Raw genomic sequence first — 21,082 nt, 5'->3', positions numbered from 1 at the left:
ATCAATTATACAAGTGCAATGAGTCTACACGATTAAAATAAATTTTAATAGACTTAAATCACCTCGATGAGTTGCTTATTTCGTTTTGTGTTTTCTTTCCTTTTCAGTGTAGATCACGTTCACATAAACTGCTAATAACAATATGGCTGGTCACTTGAACGACCCAATGCCAAGTGCCACATTGGACCGTGAGTCCTGGCTTCGGATCTTCATGAATCGATGAATCATCAACTCGATCAAGAATGATGGATCAAACTTCGCGGATCGGGAGGCAAAGCATTACGGAATGCTGCCGCTGGCCGACGGAAGCTCAAATTTCGCTTGAGCCCATGCCGTCAAACCCAGGCCCCACGGCTGGAATTAACGAGATCGACAAGTATAACGATTTCGCCTTGGAAGCGGGTGCGATTAAAAACGTAATCATTTTTGCAATGGAACCCAAGTTGCAGAAACGCTTCATAGCCCAAGGTGCAAACAAGATTTTCACCACGCTCACCAAGGAATTCTCGAAAGCACCGAGAATCGTGACCTATGAGCATACCACTCGCTTCTTTGATGCGAGACTCCAGAAGGGCCAACCGGTTAGCCCACACATTCTCAGCATGATTGAGAATGTCGAGAAACTGGAGACGCTTGATTGTAAAATCAGCGAGAACATCGTGATTGACCGCATGCTTCATTCACTCCACGATGGTTTTTCGCAATTTAGAGCGAATTACTATATGAATGATTTGAAGAAAAGTCCCCATGAATTGCACTCCCTTCTCGTATGCACCGAGAAGGACATGAAGTTCAGTGGGAGCATGAAACAGGATGTTCTCGTTGTGTCAAACAAGGGCAAAGGTAAGGGCAAAGTTCAGCCAGGCCTAGCAGTAGGCAAACCGAAGTTTAAGAAGTCGGGTTCAGGTAAGAGTGGGCCTGGTGAGTCGAGCACCTCATCAGGCGCGACAAAGAGCAAGAATGAAAACATGGAATGCCATCATTGCCACAAGACTGGGCATTGGAGGCGTACATGTCCTGTTTATCATGAGGACTTAAAGGCAGGTCGTGTTAAACCTGTTGGTATGTCTTCTTCTTCTTCTACTTTTATTCATATGATTGAGATTAACTACGCAAGTTACGGAACTTGGGTACTTGATATTGGTTGTGGTTCTCATCTGTGTAATCATGTGCAGGGGCTCCGAAACATCGAACCCCTCGTAAAAGGGTGAGGTGGACCTGCGTGTTGGGAATGGAGCACGAGTGGCTGCCGTCTCAAGGGGAACATATGTGATCCAGCTTCCTAGCGGATTTGAGTTATTTTTATATAACTGCTATTATGTACCCAGTCTTTCGAAAAACATTATTTCAGTTTCTGCACTTGACAAACTTGGTTTTTCATTTGTAATAGAGAATAATACTTGCATTTTCTCTTTACACGATATGATTTATGGCAAGGCAGTCTCCATCAACGGAATTTATGTTTTAGATCAGACCACCGAAATATTACACGTAATGAATAAAAAGTTAAAGGTTGGTGACAAAGATCAAACGTATCTATGGCACTGCCGTATGGGACACATTAATGAGAAACGCGTTAAACAGCTCATCAAAAATGGAGCTATCTCGGCCTTTGATTTTCAATCATTTGGCACGTGTGAATCATGTCTCATAGGTAAGATGACTCGGATTTCCTTCAAATGTGTTGGAATGCACGCTGTTGACCTATTAGGACTCATACACACGGATGTATGTGGTCCTATGTCAATCACCGCACGAGAAGGCTATAGGTATTTCATCACTTTCATGGACAATTTAAGTAGATATGGCTATGTCTACTTAATGAAGCACAAAAGTGAATCCTTTGAGAAATTCAAAGAATACCAGAATAGGGTACAGAACCTATTAGGTAGAAAGATTAAAACACTACGTTCAGATCGTGGTGGCGAGTATCTTTCTCATGAGTTTGATCAACACCTAAAGGACTGTGGGATTGCCCTACAGTTAACTCCACCTGGAACACCTCAATTGAATGGTGTGTCCGAACGGAGAAATCGAACACTACTTGATATGGTTCGATCCATGATGAGTCACACCGTGTTGCCTGACTCATTATGGGGTTATGCTCTTTGTCGCCGCTCTAATACTTAACCGAAGTCCGTCTAAAGCTGTTGACAAGACTCCATATGAGCTATGGAAGGGAACGGTCCCTAACTTGTCCTTTATACGGGTTTGGGGCTGCGAGGCTTATGTCAAGTGGAGACACGAGGATAAGCTCGGCCCGCAATCGGTCAAGACATACTTTATAGGTTATCCTAAAGGAACACTTGGTCATTACTTCTATTCGCCAACCGAACAACGTGTTTTTGTTGCGGCTAGTGCGACATTCTTGGAGAAGGAATTTCTCGAGAATGCAAAGAGTGATAGAACCTTCGACCTGTCGGAGATTCCAGAACCAAATACCGAGCAACCATTGGAGGAACCAATTCCTTCAATCCCGGCTGCGGTGAATATTCCTGAGGAACCTAGGAGGTCGGGCAGAGTCTCTATTCCTCCCAGAGATACATTGGTATGGTCGAGGAACATGACATAGATGACGTTCTACTCTTAACGAGTAGTGAACCCGCAACCTATAAAGGTGCCATGACTAGTTCCGACTCAAAGCTATGGCTTGAGGCCATGCAATCCGAGATGGACTCTATGTATGAGAACAACGTATGGGATCTTGTTGACTTACCTGCTAAGGTTCGTCCCCTTCAATGCAAATGGCTTTACAAGATAAAGCATTCTGTGGAAGGTCAACAAGATATCTATAAAGCACGACTAGTTGCTAAAGGTTTCACCCAAGTGCCAGGTTTGCACTATGATGAGATCTTTGCACCCGTAGTCATGTTGCGTTCCATTCGGATTATCTTAGCGATTGCCGCTTTTCATGACTATGAAATTTGGCAGATGGATGTGAAAACCGCCTTCTTAAACGGCTTTTTGGAGGAAGAGTTGTACATGGTACAACCCGAAGGTTACATCGATCCAGAACATCCTAAGAAAGTGTGCAAGCTTAAGCGTTCCATTTATGGACTTAAGCAAGCATCTCGGAGTTGGAATCATCGCTTCGACCAAGTGATAAAAGAAAATGGATTCATTCGATCGGTCGAGGAACCATGTCTTTATATCAAGTCGAGTGGGAGCAAGATTGTCTTCCTAATATTGTATGTCGATGACATACTCCTGATTGGGAATGACATACCTCTCTTAACTTCGGTGAAATTATGGTTGAAAAACCATTTCCAGATGAAAGATCTGGGTGAGGCACAAAGAATTCTGGGCATCCGTATCTATCGAGATAGATCACGACGGATGTTATCTCTCAGTCAGGAGTCTTACATAGACAAAGTCCTAGAGAGATTCAGCATGACTAACTCCAAGAAGGGGTTTCTTCCTATGGCTCCAGGGGTGCATTTGAGCAAGTCTCAGGCACCAGAGACACCGGAAGAGAAAGAGCGCATGACACGGATTCCTTATGCCTCGGCTATAGGATCAATCATGTATGCCATGATATGCACACGTCCGGACGTGGCATATGCATTGAGTATGACAAGTCGATTCCAACAAAGATCCAGGTGAATCACATTGGCTGGCTGTCAAGAACATTCTTAAGTACCTACGGAGGACTAAAGATTGGGCATTGACTTATGGAGGCGAACAAAAGCTATGCACAACCGGTTACGCAGATGCTAGCTTCCAAACGGATCGAGATGACTCGAAATCTCGACCTGGATTCGTTTTTACTCTTAATGGCGCTGCAGATCAGCTGGAAGAGTTCCAAACAAACTGTTACAGCAGATTCTACGACTGAGTTCGAGTACTATGCCGCGTCCGAAGCAACAAAGGAAGCGATATGGATGCGTCAATTCTTACATGGACTATCTGTAGTGCCTAGTTCGAATGACCCGATCACCATCTATTGCGACAATAGTGGTGCCATTTTCCAAGCTAAGGAGCCAAAGTCTAGCAACAAGTCTAGACATGTACAACGGAAAGCTCATCTAATCCGAGATTACGTGGAGCAAAAGGAAGTAGTGATAGAAAATATTGCTACAGATGATAACATAGCAGATCCTCTCACTAAACCATTACGACAAGATAAGCATGAAGGGTATGTTAATTCCATGGGAATTAAACGTGTTCCTAAGTTGTAGTACTCTTTTATGGATTAGATTCATTCGCTTTTGTACTCTATACGACATCATCGTTTTGATATTTTATATATATTTAGTTTTTCATGTGGATTTGTACGACAAATTTTGAACACCACAAAGTGAACTGAACAAACATTATATTTTTGGTCCTTAATTGCCCACGTGAGCTGATAACTCAAGGTAATTATTTTGTGACGTTGGTTGATGGTGGGTTCAACGAGCCATAAGTCAACAGGTTGACTGACCAATCACAGAGGCGATTTATACGGATATCTCGTAGGACACAATTGTGACATCAACGTGGAGTCCTAAATGTTTTACAACATTCGGTGCCCGGTCGTGGATAGGACCTCCATGGTGATCCTAAGAGTCGATTCTTTTGACTATCGACTGTCTCTTGAGACTAAGGCAGATTTTGGGTGACTTTGGTTTCTTTCTCACGGTCATCCGTAACAGGGGGCCAAGTATATTTTTTCTGGGTCATTTCATGTTGTGCTTAGATCGGAAGGAGTCGAGTTGAAGGAAATATTCAGCCTTTATCAGGTACTCGATATTTCTCAGGGCCACTCGAGGAGTCAGAATCGAAATGCATGGCCATGCTCGGATACTGATTCGTTTTATCAGTTAAGTTACTCTCTAGTCGGGGAAACCACTCTAGATACAGATCGATTGTAAAATACGACCTTTGCGGATCCGGATCTGCAAATTGTTTTACATTGAGTGGGAGAAATTTTAAATGAATATGAGAATCGGTTATCGCACATACACTTGTACGGACAAGTGGGAGTTTGTTGGAGGTGGTGTCCTCCAGTTAGTGCGGATAACGTCATTGCACATACACTTGTACGGACAAGTGGGAGCTTGTTGGGGCTGGTGTCCTTTACGATTAGTGCAAGGACTTATAAATCTTTAAAAGGATCAAAGGGTATACTTTTGTATCATAATCATTGGTCCACGTTTATCAATAACGGTTGGCTTGCTAGATAAGTTTGACGTTATTGTCATACAGATGGCGGTGATCAACTGGTCCCTAAAAGTCACACCTATAGGATACGTTTGAGAGATGTGACGGTATGAAAATACAGTCATGTAGATGCCAAATTTGACTAACCAGTTAGTCTGAGTTATTTGACTAATAATTAGTCAAAATGTGATGTTGAGATATTTTATTTAATACGGATTAAATAAAAATGGCTAAAGACGAATTAAGCGGTTAATTCGTAAAATTAAATATAAGTGATTTATATTTGATTAATGTATATTGGATAAATTAATTATACGATATTGTCTTTGTCGGACACGTATTAATGATTCAACTAATCCGTGTTATTAGTTGATGCTTTAATATCCGATAACCGATGACAGTTTATAATGAAACCGTGTCATATACATTTAGCGCATTTCGGGTCGTACCATGAGTTAAGAATAAGAGAAAGTGGAAAGCCCACTCTCCCCATCTAAAGCTCACGGCCGAACCAAGCTCAAAAGGAGAGCTTCCTCTCCTATTTGCCCTAATCATTCATTTGAGAAAAATTTAGGGTTTTGAGAAAATTGCCTCTCAAAATTCGGATCTCTCATCCAACGAAAACTCACAAAACAATCCTCTCAATATTGCAAGGCAATTAGAGGATTCATTCTAGCACAAGGGCATTTCTCGGACGATCTTGGGTGCATCATTTAGGAGGAGATCTACTTTGATCTCTCATTGCCAATTTGCACTAGGACCGAAGGTTATTCCTTGATCTTTATCGTTTCATTGTTGTTTTCGTTTATGACAATTATTTGCATATAAAATTTGCGTTATAATCCTATAATTAAAGGGTCTTATACGGATATTACCCCACACTATGTATAACCGTTGTAACTTAAAGAGTATTACAACAATTAATACGGAGTAAAAAATTCTCCCGGTCTAGGGTTACCTAGGGTCCTCTGTCAAAAAATCTTTGTCTCCATCCTCTTTCTCGAGGCTCTTCTCACGGTTTTTTATCGTGGGAACAGTTTCTATATTTGTTCTTGCTTGTTTTTTTGTTCTTCATTTTTCTTGTGCAGGTGTCGAATGCCAAGTTTTTCGAGGGGCCATCATCGGGACGGGAAAGAGCCTATGGGGGATCATGAGGGTTCGATCGAATGGGATGATGATGGGGGGGGGGGGGGATATCGGCAACTCTGATAACCTGATTGGGAAAATATGGGTATCAAGAGCCATCAACGTTAAAGTTGCGATCGATACGATGAATAAGTTGTGGAATTCGTCGAAACCTATGTTGGGCAACGTGGTTGATGCGAAGGAAAAGACGTTCATTTTCCGGTTTGGGGCAGCGAGAGACAAAGCTAGGGTTTTGGAAGGGCAGCCATGGCACTTCGAGAAGTTTTTGTGGTGCTTCAATTAACCGAACCCAGCGGGTAAGATTACTGATGTATCGCTTTTTCGTTTTCCTATCTGGGGAAGAGTTTACGACCTACCCATTGCGGGTCGAACTAACCGGGCAAATGCTCAGAGGATTGGAAACTGTTTGGGTAAATTTATTAGCCTAGAGCATGGTCCAAATGCGGAACTGGACAGAGCCATTCGAATTCGTGTTCTATATGATATTCAGGTGCCTCTAAAAGCTTCCGTTCCTGTTCGCATGAAGGACGGTCGTACAATTGAGTTCATTGTTAAATACGAACGCCTCCCTACGTATTGCTATGGGTGTGGTCTAATTGGACATGGTGAGAAAGATTGTGAAGACGGGCCTTATGAGGAGGAAGACTTGAAGGTTGGGGAGTGGTTACGAGCTTCGCCATGGAAGGTTACTAAAACAGTGAAAGAGGGAGGGGGTAAGGTAGCGCGGGATCTTCGTCCATGTTTTGATGCAGAGAGTGTTATTGATTCCGAGGGAGCTATTTCTTCAATGATCGAAAAATTGCAGGCTATCTCATTAGAACTTAAATATCGAAAGAGTGAAGAAAAGAAACAGAGGGAGCAGGTTGAGAGAAGCGGGGGCAGGGAGAGTAAAGTCCGTGGGAGGGAGATTAACGCAGAGGGGCAGAATGTGGTGATGGTGACTGAGGCTGATGGTGGCAGAGGAGGGAAGGAGGTTTTGGTGCGTGCTTGTGGTGCTGAAGGTGATAGACAGGAAAGTGAGGGAGGGGGGGGGGGGGGGGTAAGAGATGAGATTTCGAATTCTTGCTTGGGGAGCATGGAGCTGGATACGGGGGTGGGCAGTGTTGAGGAACAGGTTACAGTGGGAGGAGGGAAGAAAAGGGGGAAGGGAGGAGGAGTGACGGGAGGTAGCTGGCAGCGGCTAGTACGGGCAGATATGGTGGCAGCTAAGCAAGTGGGTAGGGCGATGGTTAAAGAGCATGGGGAGAAACGGGGTTGTGAGGAGTTACCTGTCGTTGAGGTGCAAAAGTGTTCGAGAGTTTCGTTAGACGGGGGCGTCTTAATACCTGAGGCGGAGGTTGACGGAGGTCAACCCCGCCGGGCCCAATGAATATCCTAAGTGTCAACTGTCGGGGCTTGGGCAACCCCGACACGGTTCGTGCTCTCCGTGCTTTAGTGCGGAAGGAGGCCCCGACCATATTGTTTTTGTGTGAGACTAAACTTTGTGGTCGTGAGATGAGGAGGGTGAAGGAAAGGTTAGACGGGTATTATGGCTTGGAAGTGGATAGTGCAGAAAGATCGGGTGGGCTTGCTTTTATGTGGAAGAAGGAGATCGATTGTGTCTTCATGTCGTCCTCGTTACATCACATGGATTTCACGATTCGGGGGGAGAGTGGGGAATGGAGGATTACGGGGTTTTACGGTTGGCCTAATGTTACTGATAGGCATTTGTCGTGGGATTTACTCAAGCTGCTTGGGCAACAATCATCGCTGCCATGGGTGTGTATTGGTGACTACAATGAGATTCTTTTTTTCTACTGAAATGAAGGGAGGGAGTCGATCCCAGTGGCAAATAAATGATTTCCGGGAAGCTGTGGATGCGTGTGGGCTTCAGGATGTTCCTTGGGAGGGGTACAATTTTTCTTGGGACAATGACCAAGTGGGTGAACCAAATAGACAGTGTATGCTCGACAAGGCAATGTGTTCGTCTTCTTGGATCGATAAATTTCCTTATGCTCAGCTTACTTACATGGATCGCGAATGGTCGGATCATGCGCCGATTAAGCTTTGCTTGAATAAGAGGGATTCGGGTGGTAAGAAGAAGCGGGGTTTCAAGTTTGAACAGATATGGGTCGGGGAGGATGGGTGTCGGGAGGCTATAGACCGAGGGGTTGAGAGGGGAGGAGCTGATTTGGGAAGGGTGCTGACTGAATGCGCGAAGGAGTTGAGAGCTTGGAAAGGGACCCGGATTTCTGAGATTAATTAGGATATTTGCCGGAAAAATAAACAGTTGCATAAATTGAATGAGGGGGAGAGGTCCGTGGGAAACATAGGGAAAAGGAAAAAATTAATTGCGGAATTGGCTGAACTGAGGCGCAAAGAGGAGCAGTACTGGAGGCAACGCTCACGTGCTCTATGGCTTAAAGATGGCGACCGTAATACTAAATTCTTCCATACAAGGGCAGGAGAACGTAAGCAGAAAAATTTCATAGCCCGACTTGTGGATGACGACGGGAACGCTAAGACTGATGAGGAAGGAATTGGTGCAGTGGCAATTGATTATTTCCAGCGATTGTTTACATCTTCAAATCCGAGTAATTTTGAGGTCTTAGACGGTATTGGGCAGCGAGTAATGCCGGAGATGAATGCCTGCCTTATGAAAGATTACACCGAAGAGGAAGTGACGGAGGCCTTGAATCAGATGCACCCACTGAAAGCTCCGGGTCCGGATGGCATGAATGGTCTATTTTTTCAGACTTACTGGGGTACGGTTGGTCCAGCTGTGGTGAGTACTGTTCTTAAAATCTTACGAGGTGATGCTATGCCTACCGAATTTAATAAGACAAATATCGTTCTTATTCTAAAGAAGAAGGCCCCGGATAAGGTGAGTGATTTTCGTCCGATAAGCTTGTGCAATGTGGTTTATAAGCTAGTCTCTAAAGTGCTAGCTAATCGTTTGAAGCTGTTCCTAAGTGATATTGTGTCGGAAAATCAGAGCGCTTTTACGCCAGGTAGAATGATTTCGGATAATGTCCTTATTGCATTTGAGCTCTTTCATTATATGAAGAATTCTAGAAGTGCTGAGGGATTCATGGCGATTAAATTAGACATGGCCAAAGCCTACGACAGAATTGAGTGGGAGTTTTTGGAGCGGGTTCTTATTGTGATGGGTTTTGACAGTAATTGGATAGCACGAGTGATGGCTTGCGTCACCACTGTCTCGTTCTCGGTGCTCATTAATGGCACTCCGTCCCGTCAATTTACTCCCTCTCGAGGTTTGCGTCAAGGTGACCCACTTTCCCCTTATCTTTTTATCCTTTGTGCGGAAGTTTTGTCTTGGCTTATGAGGCGGGCTGTGGAAAATAATTCGCTACATGGGATCCGAATTGTACCTCGAGCACCTTTTGTTTCGCATCTCTTATTTGCAGACGATAGTATCTTTTTTGTTAAAGCGACTGTGGAGGAAGCTGATGTAGTCACTTCTATTTTACGCCGGTATGAGTCTGCTTTGGGGCAATTGGTTAGTTTGGATAAGATTACCGTTTCTTTTAGCAAGGGAATTCCGATACAGAGGAGGAGTAACTTAGCTGCTCGATTGTGTATTTCTGAAGTTGACGAGCACACCCGGTACTTGGGCCTTCCTACGGTCGTGGGGCGGTCAAAGAAGGCTTTAACGGATATTCTACGTGACAAGCTCAGTAAAAGGTTGACTGGATGGCGCGGGAAAATATTGTCTAGGGCTGGTAAGGAGGTTCTTATAAAGGTTGTGGCCAATTCACTCTCTACCTATGTTATGAGTATTTTTAAAATTCCCGCTAATTTTTGTGACGAGCTTCGTTCCTTGATATCTCGGTTCTGGTGGGGGCATGAGGAAGGCAAGCGAGGAATTAGTTGGGTTGCGTGGCAACGGCTGTGTATGCAAAGGGTATGGGTGGAATGGGTTTTCGGGATTTTCATCTCTTTAACCTTGCTCTAATTGGGAAACAAGTGTGGCGCCTCTTGACGGAAACAAAGGGACTTTGGGCTAGGATGATGAGAGCGCGATACTACCCCAATGGAAATATTATGACAGCTGAGCTTGGGCACAATCCTAGCTACACATGGCGGGGTATTCTCGAAGCTAGGAGGGCTGTGGAAAGCGGGTTGAGGAGAAGAATTGGAGACGGGCGTTCTACTCGCATTTGAGCGAATGCGTGGATACCGTGCTCTCATTCGGGGAGGGTGCTTTCTCCGTGTGGTCCTAGGCGTGAGCTACTACTTGTGGCTGATTTAATTGATGGGAATGGGTGGCGGGAGGATATGGTGTCGACCCTTTTCTTACCATTCGAGCATGAGAGGATTCGGAACATAAGGCGTAGCACGAATAGACCGCATGATGAGTGGTATTGGAGCAGGGAGAAGGACGGCTTGTACTCTGTTAAATCGGCTTATAGGCTTCTAGCAGGAGAGAGGGAGGCTATTGATTGGAGTGGTGCGTCGAATTGGGAGCGTGAGAAGTGGTTGTGGAATAGGCTCTGGAATGTCCCGGTATGGCCCCGAGTGAAGCTTTTCTTTTGGCAGCTGTGCAATGAAGCGTTGGCAACAAGAGCGAATATAGCTACTCGAGTTCGAGGTGACATTTCTTTTTGCTCTTTATGCAATTCTTTTTTCGAAATTAGTATCCATTTATTTAAAGACTGTATTGTTGCTAAACGGGTTTGGGAAGGGCTTGAGATCGACCGTGATGAGGAGGAGGGCGTGGGAGTGCGTGATTGGGTTGAGGCCAGGTGGAGGGAGATGGGGGTGCGGGAACAAGCGAGATTGATTATATATTTTTTTTAGTTAAAAGTTCGATTTTATTTTATAAAAGTATTTGATATTAAATTTAAATATGTGAAGGTAAAATTTGGCATTGATTATGTAACTCATTTTCATTTCCAGCCAAACCTATATTCTAATCAATCTCTTTCAACATCTCATTTTTCGTCTAAAGAACATCATTCACCCCAATTAATGTCAAAATACCAAGGACACGCGTCGAACATTCTAATCAATCTCTTTCGACATCTCATTTTTCGTCTAAAGAACATCATTCACCCCAAATAATGTCAAAATACCAAGGACACGCGTCGGACACGTGCCCAAATACCATGGACACGCGTCGGACACGTGTCCAAATAAATGTAGGAAGTTAGACACGGCTTTATAGGTGTCTGACACGTTTAGGCGTGTGTCCGATGAGTGTCGGTGTCCGACACGGAACGGCTGATTAAGAGAAGTGTCCGTGCAACCTAGCTCCTATGTTGAATAGTAAAAGAAGTATACTTTACGTTATAAATATGAATACTTGTACAATGGATGGAATATAATTGATTGAATATTTGTGATTTTCTAGGATTTTACGTATAACTAGGGCTCTAAAAGATCTGAGTCGGCTCTTTGAACTTTTGGAATCGACTCGGTTAAAGTTTGGCTTGTTCTCGGTCCAACTGAGCTTAAATTCGAGCTCGAACTTAGCAAGTTCGGCTCGAAAGCTCGCTTGGTATTGTTTATAATTTGTTTATGTATAATGTTTATATACTACTCCCTCCGTACCACACCAAAGGTAACACTTACTATAAACGGACGTATCATACCAAAGGTAACATTACTTATTTGGCCCACAACATTACAAAGTTATAATTATACCTATTTGATATTTACACAAAATGTCATTACATATTCACCTACCAATTCACAATTAGACCCACAATTACTTACCCCACCTATTTTTTCCCTCTTTACCCTTACTTTTTCCACATTTTCTTAAATACTCCATTTTTCCCTACGTTACCTTTGGTGTGGTACGGAGGGAGTATAATATTAATTTTATTTCAAATTATTTGTCTTTTAGGCATTTATAATTTTTTTAGTGTTTTATAATTCTATTTGTTTTCTTAAAATATTTATATTTAGTTAGATTTAAAAGGTGAGAAAGTGAAAATAATATAATGACAAAACGAGCTGGATTCGAACTTGAGCCAACCTCGAGGTTTTTCCAAGCCGGGCTCGGGCTTCAATTTTTTAGGTTCAATGAACTTCAAGCCGAGCCCGAGCTCATATAGGCTCGTTTACGGTCCTATGTATAACCGTTGTAACTTAAGGAGTATTACAACAATTAATAGCTTATACCACCAGTTGACAAATATATGGTGTAGATGGGTAATATGTATTGTCACCTAAAATAAATGTTGGTTTAAATAGTTTTATACTCCCCTTGTAAATTGCATGGTAAATGAGAATTTATGATTTTGGAGTTGTTTCTTTGTAATTCATATTTCCAAATTCCAATATTAAATGTTATCCAATCAATATCCATAAAATGAAACTGAAAGTAATTACGAGTAATAAGTTTGTATAAGATGAACGAAAAGGGCTTGAAATTTAATTTTTGATGCAAAGGACAAATCATTTAAACAATCCTTCTCTCAACAAAAAAACAAGGTTGCTTATATGACTTTTCTAGGCTCTGTCGGATCTGTTTATTTCTAGTCAGACAATTAGGTCCATAAACATAGGACATATACTTGGCTAAGGCGATTTTGCACCAATTTATCGTAAAGCAAAATCCTTTGTTAATCTTTTTATTTTGAGGCATCCATTGAGATGCCATTTTAAGCAGATACAGAGGTAGTTCACGATCAGAAACCGATCAATGACGAATAAAATTTAAGAAAATAAATTACATTTACATAGAAAACAATCAACATTATGAATAGCAGAATAGGTACAAGTAAGAATTGGTGCTACGGCTACCTTTTACAGACCAATTAGACGCCTTGTTGCTTGCTCATTTGTGCACTATCTATACAAATTCCCTGATGAATCTTCCTTGCACAGAGATAATGCCTTCCGAACCAATCTCCGCACTCAGCTAACTAACTTTCCAGTATAGGTCTGAGTCCCTGAAACAAAACAGGAAAAAAAGTGTTAACAGAACTCGAACCAATCACATCAGTAAAACCGTAGAATAAGTGTTTCGAAGCACTTAGATCGACTGGTGGGGAGTTGATGCTCTTGTATTCATAACCAACTCGAATCCAAACTAAACTGAATTGTTTACATACCCTGGCAGGCTGAAGTACCATATGCTGCACATCAGAAGATCTCAACATTGGTGATGATCTATATGCCAAGTTCCCATAATATAACTTGGAATACGGCTGCTTTGTTGGCATTGAAGGCAGTGTCCGAGAGAGCCAGGATTCAGATGGAGACTTGGGCAGGAGTAGGCCCAAAGTGAGCACACTGCTTTCCTTGACACCGTCTTTCACAATATCTCGCTTGAAATCCTGATATATTTGTAAGTCTTCCCCGTAATCTTGAAAGGTCTTTTCTCGAGAGGGAAATATTTGTTTTTCCTCCCTAAAAGTAATGGACTTCATATCTTTCAGTGAATCCACTGAAGGGTTTCTTCCTGAAATAGAATTCCGATAGTGTTCTATTGGTTCAGAATCGACATATAAGGTCTTTTCAGCATCAAGGTTTGCCAGTATGGTTGTTTGTTGAGCTCCCTGAATTGATATAACCTCCTTACATTCCTTGGGAAGACCCTGAATTCTTTTTTCTTTATCAAGGAACAAATGATGTGATCCATCCTGAAGCGGTGTTATAATCCGGCTACAAAAATCTTCGTTGATCAATGGTTCTGTTTTAGATGCATGCTGATGTGCCACTCTTTTCATGTTTCCTCTATGACTGGCTGTTTTATCCTGCAAAGCGAAAAAAGTTCCATTTGTGATAAAGAATCATAATACGATGAGGATGGAAATTCGAGTTGATGAAAGGTTACATCACAACCATAATGACCGCAAATAACAGGAAGAAAAGAAAAGACTTTGGTGAAACCTTTATTTATGGAATCATGGACGTCCCAGAAAGCTTATTCATGGATAGATGGATACCTGTTTTTCAATCTCCCTGCATGATTTAGCATACTCAGCCAACTCAGGTCTTGTGCGAACATTTCTAACCACGGATACTGCCCGTGCATGATCTCTCATCCCCGGTACTGGATTTAATACACAAAACTTAGGTAACAAACCACAGAGTTTATCAGACATATCGGCCATTCTAACATATTTGTCCTCCTTTTCTTTGTCGTCTTCCTCTTTTCCATCCACTTTACATGGCAACCTGCCCTGTGAGGCATGCTGCTTCCATTTTATTACCCTCCTAGAAGGCTTTAATTTCTCTCTAATTCCCGAATGCTTTCTAGAAACAAAGTGAGGAGTTTCTGAAGTCACAGTTTTAGCAGCAGGAAGGAACCTACCCAACCTGAATTCCTGTCCCGGGGGATCCGTGAAAATACCAGAATCTGCCATACTTGGATCATCGACTCCACCACCACTACAGCTGAAGAATGACTCTGTCCGAGAAAGATTGTCATGTGCATCAACAAAGGTCACATTGTCATCCTCACAATTAGAAGTATACTTGTCCTTTGCATCCTTCGCAGACCCTTCAAATTCTGCTAGGCCTTTTGCCATTGAAGGTATGTCTAAGGCACGAGGAATCCTCCCAGGTGGCAATTTTGGAGTGACAGCTAGCTGCCAGTTCTTGTCTTTTGGTACCTTGTTTTCATCTTTTGGTCTTCCGGGCATCTGTTCCCACTGAAAAGGAACAACTCCGGGATTTCTTACAGGGCCTGATTTCAGTTCTGATTGGTAGTATGGAAGAGGAGGCACAGTTATCTTAGAATCGTGGGCCTTCATGCGATTGACTTCTGGTAGAGCAGACATTGACGAGCCACGCCTCACAGAAAGCAGCGGCTGATTGAAGTTTAACTGGCGTTCCTCCATTGTATATTTTAGTATAATGCTATAAGCCTATGTTCATAGACACAATAAAAAAGAACGGTAAATCTATAAACCTGCTTATCAAACAAAATTAGCACGAGTGATATGGCAGTTTGAGAATTTTGGGAAAAGGTAAGAGACAGTGTGATCTAGCAATGCTATCAGAAACCTGTTTAGCAGAAGATCCGATAGATCAGTGCTGGATATAACAGTACTGCTCTGCCTCGAACAGACAGTGTGATCTAGCAATGCTATCAGAAAGTCCACAAAGTTAAAACGTCTCCATTTGTCACGTTTAAACGGGCACATTAAACAGTAGAAACTCAAAAAAACATGGAACCCGTAACAATCATTCTGCTAATTCCAGTATCAGGTCATGTTAGAATCCTATAATTACAAAAAAAGATCCATGAAGAAACAATATTCAAATCAATGTCATAAGGGAGTACTACTGAGTACTGACAATCCAATCTCCGACTCGTGCACACCTTCCTAGACCAAAGTTTCCAAGGCTTGCCTTACAGTTACAGGTAGCCAACAGGGAATGGTAAAATATAAAGGATTTTCATTACATGAAAACAGACTTTACCAAAAAAAATCGTAATAACAGCAAGCTGAAAGCATAACATTAATCATGTCATACCTCAACATTATTAACTCAATCGCAGAAATTAAAATACATTAACAATTACTCCCTCCGTCCCAATCATTTGTTTATCTTTAATTGCTCGCAAAGAATAAAGAGCGTAAATAAATGATCAAGACGGGCAGAAATAAGGCAGCTAAAACAACTTTTCAAAAAATATAAAACTTACCAAGAAAAGGCAGATGATTTAATTTATGAAATGATTGCTACATGGTAGAAAAGAATAAAGGAGGAGCTGCAAAATTAGCCTGTTTTTTGGGTCGACTTTATGTATAATAAAAGAAGAAAGAAAGGTGATGGAATAATAAAAGAGCATGTAGTTTGTGTCAAGTGAAGAATAAACCAGTTTGTACGCATTTGTTTTCTTTACTTAACCTCTGATGCTTTAATGCTTTACCAATTGAAAATATAGCAAATTACCTCTATAAGTTTGATACTAGGTGCAATGAAGCCTCTTAACTTATTAATGTAGCAAATCAACCACATAAGTTTCTTTTAATGTGCAATTAACCACATATCTTATTTTTAAGAATAAAATTTGCTAATTAAATATTTTAGTATTATTGAAATTCAAAAATATTGATTAGATTTTAATCCTAAAATTCTTGTTTATTAAAACATGTTCAAATATTTTTTTAATTTTGTTTTAGCGAAAAATGTTCCTAATATAAGAATTGTTAATAATGGTAAAAAAAAGTAATATGTCCAATTTTTTTTATATTAAAATTGGTTCGCATTTTTCATTGAATTTGTAAATACTATATTTAATTATTTAAGAAATATATTTATAATAGTTTTTATAAAAAAAAAAAGTTTTAGTTAAAAAAAATGGTAAAAAACTTGATTTGTGCTTAATTCCACATTTTTGGAAAGTTATGGGGCTAATTTGGTACAAGTGAAACTTAGGGAGCTCATTTGCACATAGTTCATAAGTTATGGGGTTAATTTGCTACATTTCCGTTTTACCAATTCAATTAGTCTCACTATAGATAGATATATCCGTTTAAAGTGAAATACGGGTCAAATATGCTTAAAGTTATGACATTTTTGGACCCTATCATACAACTTGTTGTATGTCTTATGGTTAAAGTAGTCCGTCTATAAATACCCAATTTTCTGCCTAGTGTTGTGTTATTTATTAGTTATTGCACGTGCGTTGGATTATAGTAATGGTAACGAACTCGTATTTTAGGGGTACTGTGATGCTTGTAAGTTGTAACTTAAATGTGGTGGTTGAAAATCCAGATTGCAACTTTGAATTATTGAAGTCACAACTCACAAATCCAACAGTAAACTATCCCTTCAGATGACACTATCAATTTTAAGGTTAAGCCGGGTCAAATATGTACAACAAAATCCGTTCCATTTGTTGAGGATAAATACTGATGGTTGAGTAACTAATTAATGATTAAAGAATGAATAGGTTCAGTAATGGGATGAAACCGAGAGAAAATACATGTGTGAGAGAATTGCATAATTATTAGACAAGTATTTGAAGCACCCAAAGAATCAATGCAGTTTAGTTTACTGTATTACAAACCCACCAAATCATTCTCCTAATCCTAATCAATCTAAAGTGACCATAAAAATGAATTAAAAAAACTGTCATTGCAGAAAATACTGCAACACTTCAAAAGAATATGGGACATTCAAACATTCTGTTCTTATCAAACATGCAAATGACAGACGGCTTAATCAGGAATCTGGCGAATATGACACGAGTTTAACTTGTCCTCAAAACGACAACACGAGTCTACTCTCATCTCAGTACTCATATCATTTTCAGGAGCCGGGTAGTAATCCCCTCTCAGTTGAACATCTCTAAGGTTCGGAATCCCAATGAAGAACATCATGAAGTGTTCATGAGTAGTTCCATGGATGAAGAGTTTCCTCAAAGAATAACATTGCGAAATCAAGCCGGCTGCAGGCAGGGAGAGACTCCGTTGATTAACTTCTCTATCTTGAGGCGGCCAATAGTCAAGCTCATTGAGTGTTAAATTCCTGATACCATTTAAGAACCACCTTTCCCAAAGGCTAAGGTCCATAAGCCCTGAAGGAGCCGTCAATGCATAGCCTATGGTTTCCCCACAATCGAGCTTCATCTTCGACAACTTTGGGTATCGGATCAATGTATCAATACCAAAGCTAGTTTGGGAAGGCTTCGGCCTCTCTCGACAATCACCCTCCACTTTGATATGAATCTCCCTCAAATTAGGGCAATCAGCAAGTCCAGCATTTTCCAACGGTGCTAATAGCTGTCCCACTCCGATCCAAAGCGATAAAAACTCAAGACGATCCCATGATCTGACTGTAAACCCATTGTTACTACTTCCATTCGCATAAGAACTTTCACCAACAGATGACAACCTAGACCTCTTAGTCACCCGGTTCTCCTCAATTTCACTATCATCTAGATCAAAACCGTTACCAAATAAACCTAGCTCTCTACGGGTCTCAGCCTCCTCATCACCCCATACACAATCGATACCCAACCTTCTAATCCGACTAGAAATGGGATCAACAGCTTGCACTGAAGCCGAGGCATCTAGCTGCCTACAACGCGAAACCATTACTTCCACAAGCGTCTTCCTAAGCAAACAAACAAAGGTCCTCAACCCCCTCATAGTAATATTCCTACAGTCACTAACCTCAAACTTCCTCAACATAGAACACCCTCTCCCAATCTCAATCAACTGCGAATCAATCATATCCGCCGAGTTCTTAATCGACAACGACTCAAGCCGATGACAAAGTGCAATTCCATCAAGGTGAGACTCAATAGCTTTACAAATCTCATGAAAACAACCCAACTCAAGTACCCTCAAATTCGGGCATCTCGATCCCAAAACTTCTAAAGCAACCCAACTCCCCCTCACATTCTTCCCAACATCCAACACCAACTCCTCAATCTCCCCCAACCCGGAAAAAAACCCGACCAAACCCTGGATACTAAACCCTGCATCCTCCCTACAATACCCTTGATCATCAAATTCCCTTTCGGCCAACGAAATATCCACTAAATGAAGAACCCTAAGATGCTTACAATTTCCAGGAATACCCACAAGAGCATCATCCCCAAGAAACCCTAAATACCTCGAATCAAACATACACCCAACCCTAAAATCCCTCAAATTAGGACAAATCCTCGTAATTGTCAGAATCTGATCAGCCTTAAACCCTTCCATAAGGGCAAAATTCAACAAATTCAACTTCACCAACCGAAACCCGGCTCGCGGATAAGCTTCTAACGCGGGCGGAACATCCTCCGTCCAACAATAAAAACACGAAAGATCAATCGAATCCAAACCCTCACAATCCCTCAACAAACCCATAAAATCCGACCCGACAACAATCGATTGCGGCCGTTGGTGCCACCGCACAAGCTTAATCCTCCTCAAACCCGGAAACGCCTGGGAAATAAACAAAATTGAAGACGGTAATCGCGAGTAAACCGTCAAATCAACAACATTAGGAAACGCTGATTGCAAGCGATGCGAAAGAAACACCGCGGCCTCGAGACTCGACGAGGCCGCGGTGTCTAAAGAAACTCCCCAAGGGGAAAGAACCGAGAGGTCGAGGTGGGTGACATTGGTGAAGCACTTAGGAAGGTTGTAGAGAAGGTAACGGATGTTGCCACGTAAGGTTAGGTGGGTCCGGGTATGGCGTTCGATGTTTGACCATTTGTGGTTGACTAAAGAGGTTGAGTTCCGGGTTCGGGTGTCGGTTATGATGGTTAGGATTGTGGTTAGGATTGCGTCAGGTAGGTCGTGGATGGTGGTTCGGGTTAGGTTTGGCATGGTTGGGAAAGGAGGTAAGGAGGTAAGGTAATCCACGTGATTGGGGAAGTGATTGTTTTGGTGTTTTGTGTGAGAGAGTTTGGAGTGGGGTGACTGGTGACAAGTGAGTGATTGAGTATGATTTATGACACTATATCAGATCGGTGATTTATTCATTCTATTATTGGTCTAATATTTGTCCTTGTGGGTAGACCCGGAAATTTATAATTGATTGAATATTCGATATGAATTATCTGAATAGTGAATAACTGAATACTTCCTTCATTTAACTTCACTCTACCACTTTACTTTTTCACATTTGTCAACGTGTGTTTTGCGCGATAAATATCGTTAGCTATGTATTTGCAAAAATTATAAAAAGATACTCCCTCTGTCCCGGTCATTTGTTGTCCTTTTCCATTTTGGGGTGTCTCAATCATTTGTTGTCCTTTCTATTTTAAAAATGAATTTGATAAATAATTTGATCATTCACACCCAATTTATTCCACTTGTCATTTAGTAATTGGCTCCCTCCCCCTTTCCTTGGTCTTTGTGTCAAAACCAAAGGACAACAAATGATCAGAACGGAGGGAGTATTTTTTAATATACTCGTACAGACGAATAAAACAAGATCTCATATAAATAGAGAGAAAAATTGAAAACACCAATAAAACCTATTTCACACCTCGATTTAATCTGCGCGATTTAATTTGTATCGAATGCGATTGATCTAAGAGGACCTTTATTAAGGGTATTAAAGAAAGAGAAAGGAAAAGAATTCTTTCTATTCCTACGTTTGTTTAGTCATTTTTTTGTTACCCTTTACCCATTTTCCATGCATGAATTACCCCAAACCCTCTAAACAAATACCATGCACTTACATCACACACCATCCACTACCAACACCCGCTACCCCCACCATCACGGACACCACAACTGACGTTGGTGCCGCCTATCTCCGGCCGTCATGGCAGGCGCCTCCCTTCGACCGCCAACACCACGCAAATCAACCACCTTTAATATACAAACACCAATAAAACCTATTCCACACCTCCGAAACCACCTTCTCCACTCCCCAAAACACTAGATATGATGTTTTGGGAAGTGAGAAAGGTGATTTCGAGGGTGTGAGATAGGTTTTATTGGTGTTTGTTGTGGTGTTTGTTGTGAGAGGTGGATGATTCCGACGAGGGGTGGTGGGTTTCGATAAGGGTGAGAGTGGCGTGGGGTTGCGATCACCGGCGCAGGGAAGGTGTGGGGTTGAGGACGTCGACCAGTGCCTGAAGTTAGTGCCAATTGGTTGGTTCTTGGCCAGTTGTGGTGGTTAGAAGTGAGGTGGTTTTGAGTATTTTTTTATTATTATTCCTCTACCCATTTTAAATCAAACATGTGGTAAGATCAAAGGAGAACCCATTCTTTTCCCTTCGTTTCCCTTTTCGATTCTCTTTCCCTTTCCCTTGTCCTAACCAAACACCCCCTAAATTTTTTATTACGGAATGATAATTGAATCTGAATTATACCCCTTCTCATCCAAACTAAAGGTAACACTTAACACTTCAATATAATACTCCTCATAT

The 21,082-nt window shown here is 41.6% G+C and overlaps 3 protein-coding genes across 4 annotated transcripts; 1 reads left to right on the top strand and 2 right to left on the bottom strand.

Annotated features, from left to right (window-relative positions):
- Window positions 1-6,412: 6,412 nt before the first annotated feature.
- On the top strand, window positions 6,413-10,243 carry LOC141613185 (uncharacterized). The gene is made up of 4 exons (XM_074431925.1): window positions 6,413-6,549; window positions 6,631-7,624; window positions 8,096-8,467; window positions 8,558-10,243. The coding sequence occupies exons 1-4, from the start codon at window positions 6,413-6,415 to the stop codon at window positions 10,241-10,243; spliced, it is 3,189 nt and encodes a 1,062-aa protein (XP_074288026.1).
- A 2,593-nt stretch (window positions 10,244-12,836) lies between these two features.
- Window positions 12,837-16,100, bottom strand: LOC141611481 (uncharacterized). Of its 2 annotated transcripts, none has more exons than XM_074430026.1 (4): window positions 15,899-16,100; window positions 14,190-15,113; window positions 13,353-13,997; window positions 12,837-13,190 (listed from the first exon to the last, which is right to left on the bottom strand). In XM_074430026.1, the coding sequence occupies exons 2-4, from the start codon at window positions 15,084-15,086 to the stop codon at window positions 13,164-13,166; spliced, it is 1,569 nt and encodes a 522-aa protein (XP_074286127.1). In that variant the 5' UTR covers window positions 15,087-15,113; window positions 15,899-16,100; the 3' UTR covers window positions 12,837-13,163. The 2 variants fall into 2 exon arrangements, with proteins under 2 accessions (XP_074286127.1, XP_074286128.1); XM_074430027.1 differs by lacking the exon at window positions 15,899-16,100 and adding an exon at window positions 15,253-15,890.
- Window positions 16,101-17,220: 1,120 nt separating this feature from the next.
- Window positions 17,221-19,706, bottom strand: LOC141611480 (F-box protein MAX2 homolog B). Its single transcript, XM_074430025.1, has one exon. The coding sequence runs from the start codon at window positions 19,524-19,526 to the stop codon at window positions 17,421-17,423; it is 2,106 nt and encodes a 701-aa protein (XP_074286126.1). The 5' UTR covers window positions 19,527-19,706; the 3' UTR covers window positions 17,221-17,420.
- Between the last annotated feature and the right edge of the window lie 1,376 nt (window positions 19,707-21,082).

This window comes from Silene latifolia, chromosome 11, assembly GCF_048544455.1.
Source record: "Silene latifolia isolate original U9 population chromosome 11, ASM4854445v1, whole genome shotgun sequence".
NCBI lineage: Eukaryota > Viridiplantae > Streptophyta > Magnoliopsida > Caryophyllales > Caryophyllaceae > Silene > Silene latifolia.
This window is presented reverse-complemented; position numbering and strand designations above follow the sequence as displayed.

Bases quoted from the DNA above. Each gene is read 5' to 3' on its own strand.
- LOC141613185 (XM_074431925.1), top strand. From the start codon at position 6,413: ATGAATAAGTTGTGGAATTCGTCGAAACCTATGTTGGGCAACGTGGTT. The intron at 6,550-6,630 runs GTTTTTGTGGTG...TATCTGGGGAAG, and splicing joins CAGCCATGGCACTTCGAGAA to AGTTTACGACCTACCCATTG. The intron at 8,468-8,557 runs GTGCTGACTGAA...AAAAATAAACAG, and splicing joins GAGGAGCTGATTTGGGAAGG to TTGCATAAATTGAATGAGGG.
- LOC141611481 (XM_074430026.1), bottom strand. From the start codon at position 15,086: ATGGAGGAACGCCAGTTAAACTTCAATCAGCCGCTGCTTTCTGTGAGG. The intron at 13,998-14,189 runs GTATCCATCTAT...TTCGCTTTGCAG, and splicing joins GCAGGGAGATTGAAAAACAG to GATAAAACAGCCAGTCATAG. The intron at 13,191-13,352 runs GTATGTAAACAA...GTTTTGTTTCAG, and splicing joins TGGTACTTCAGCCTGCCAGG to GGACTCAGACCTATACTGGA.
- LOC141611480 (XM_074430025.1), bottom strand. From the start codon at position 19,526: ATGCCAAACCTAACCCGAACCACCATCCACGACCTACCTGACGCAATC.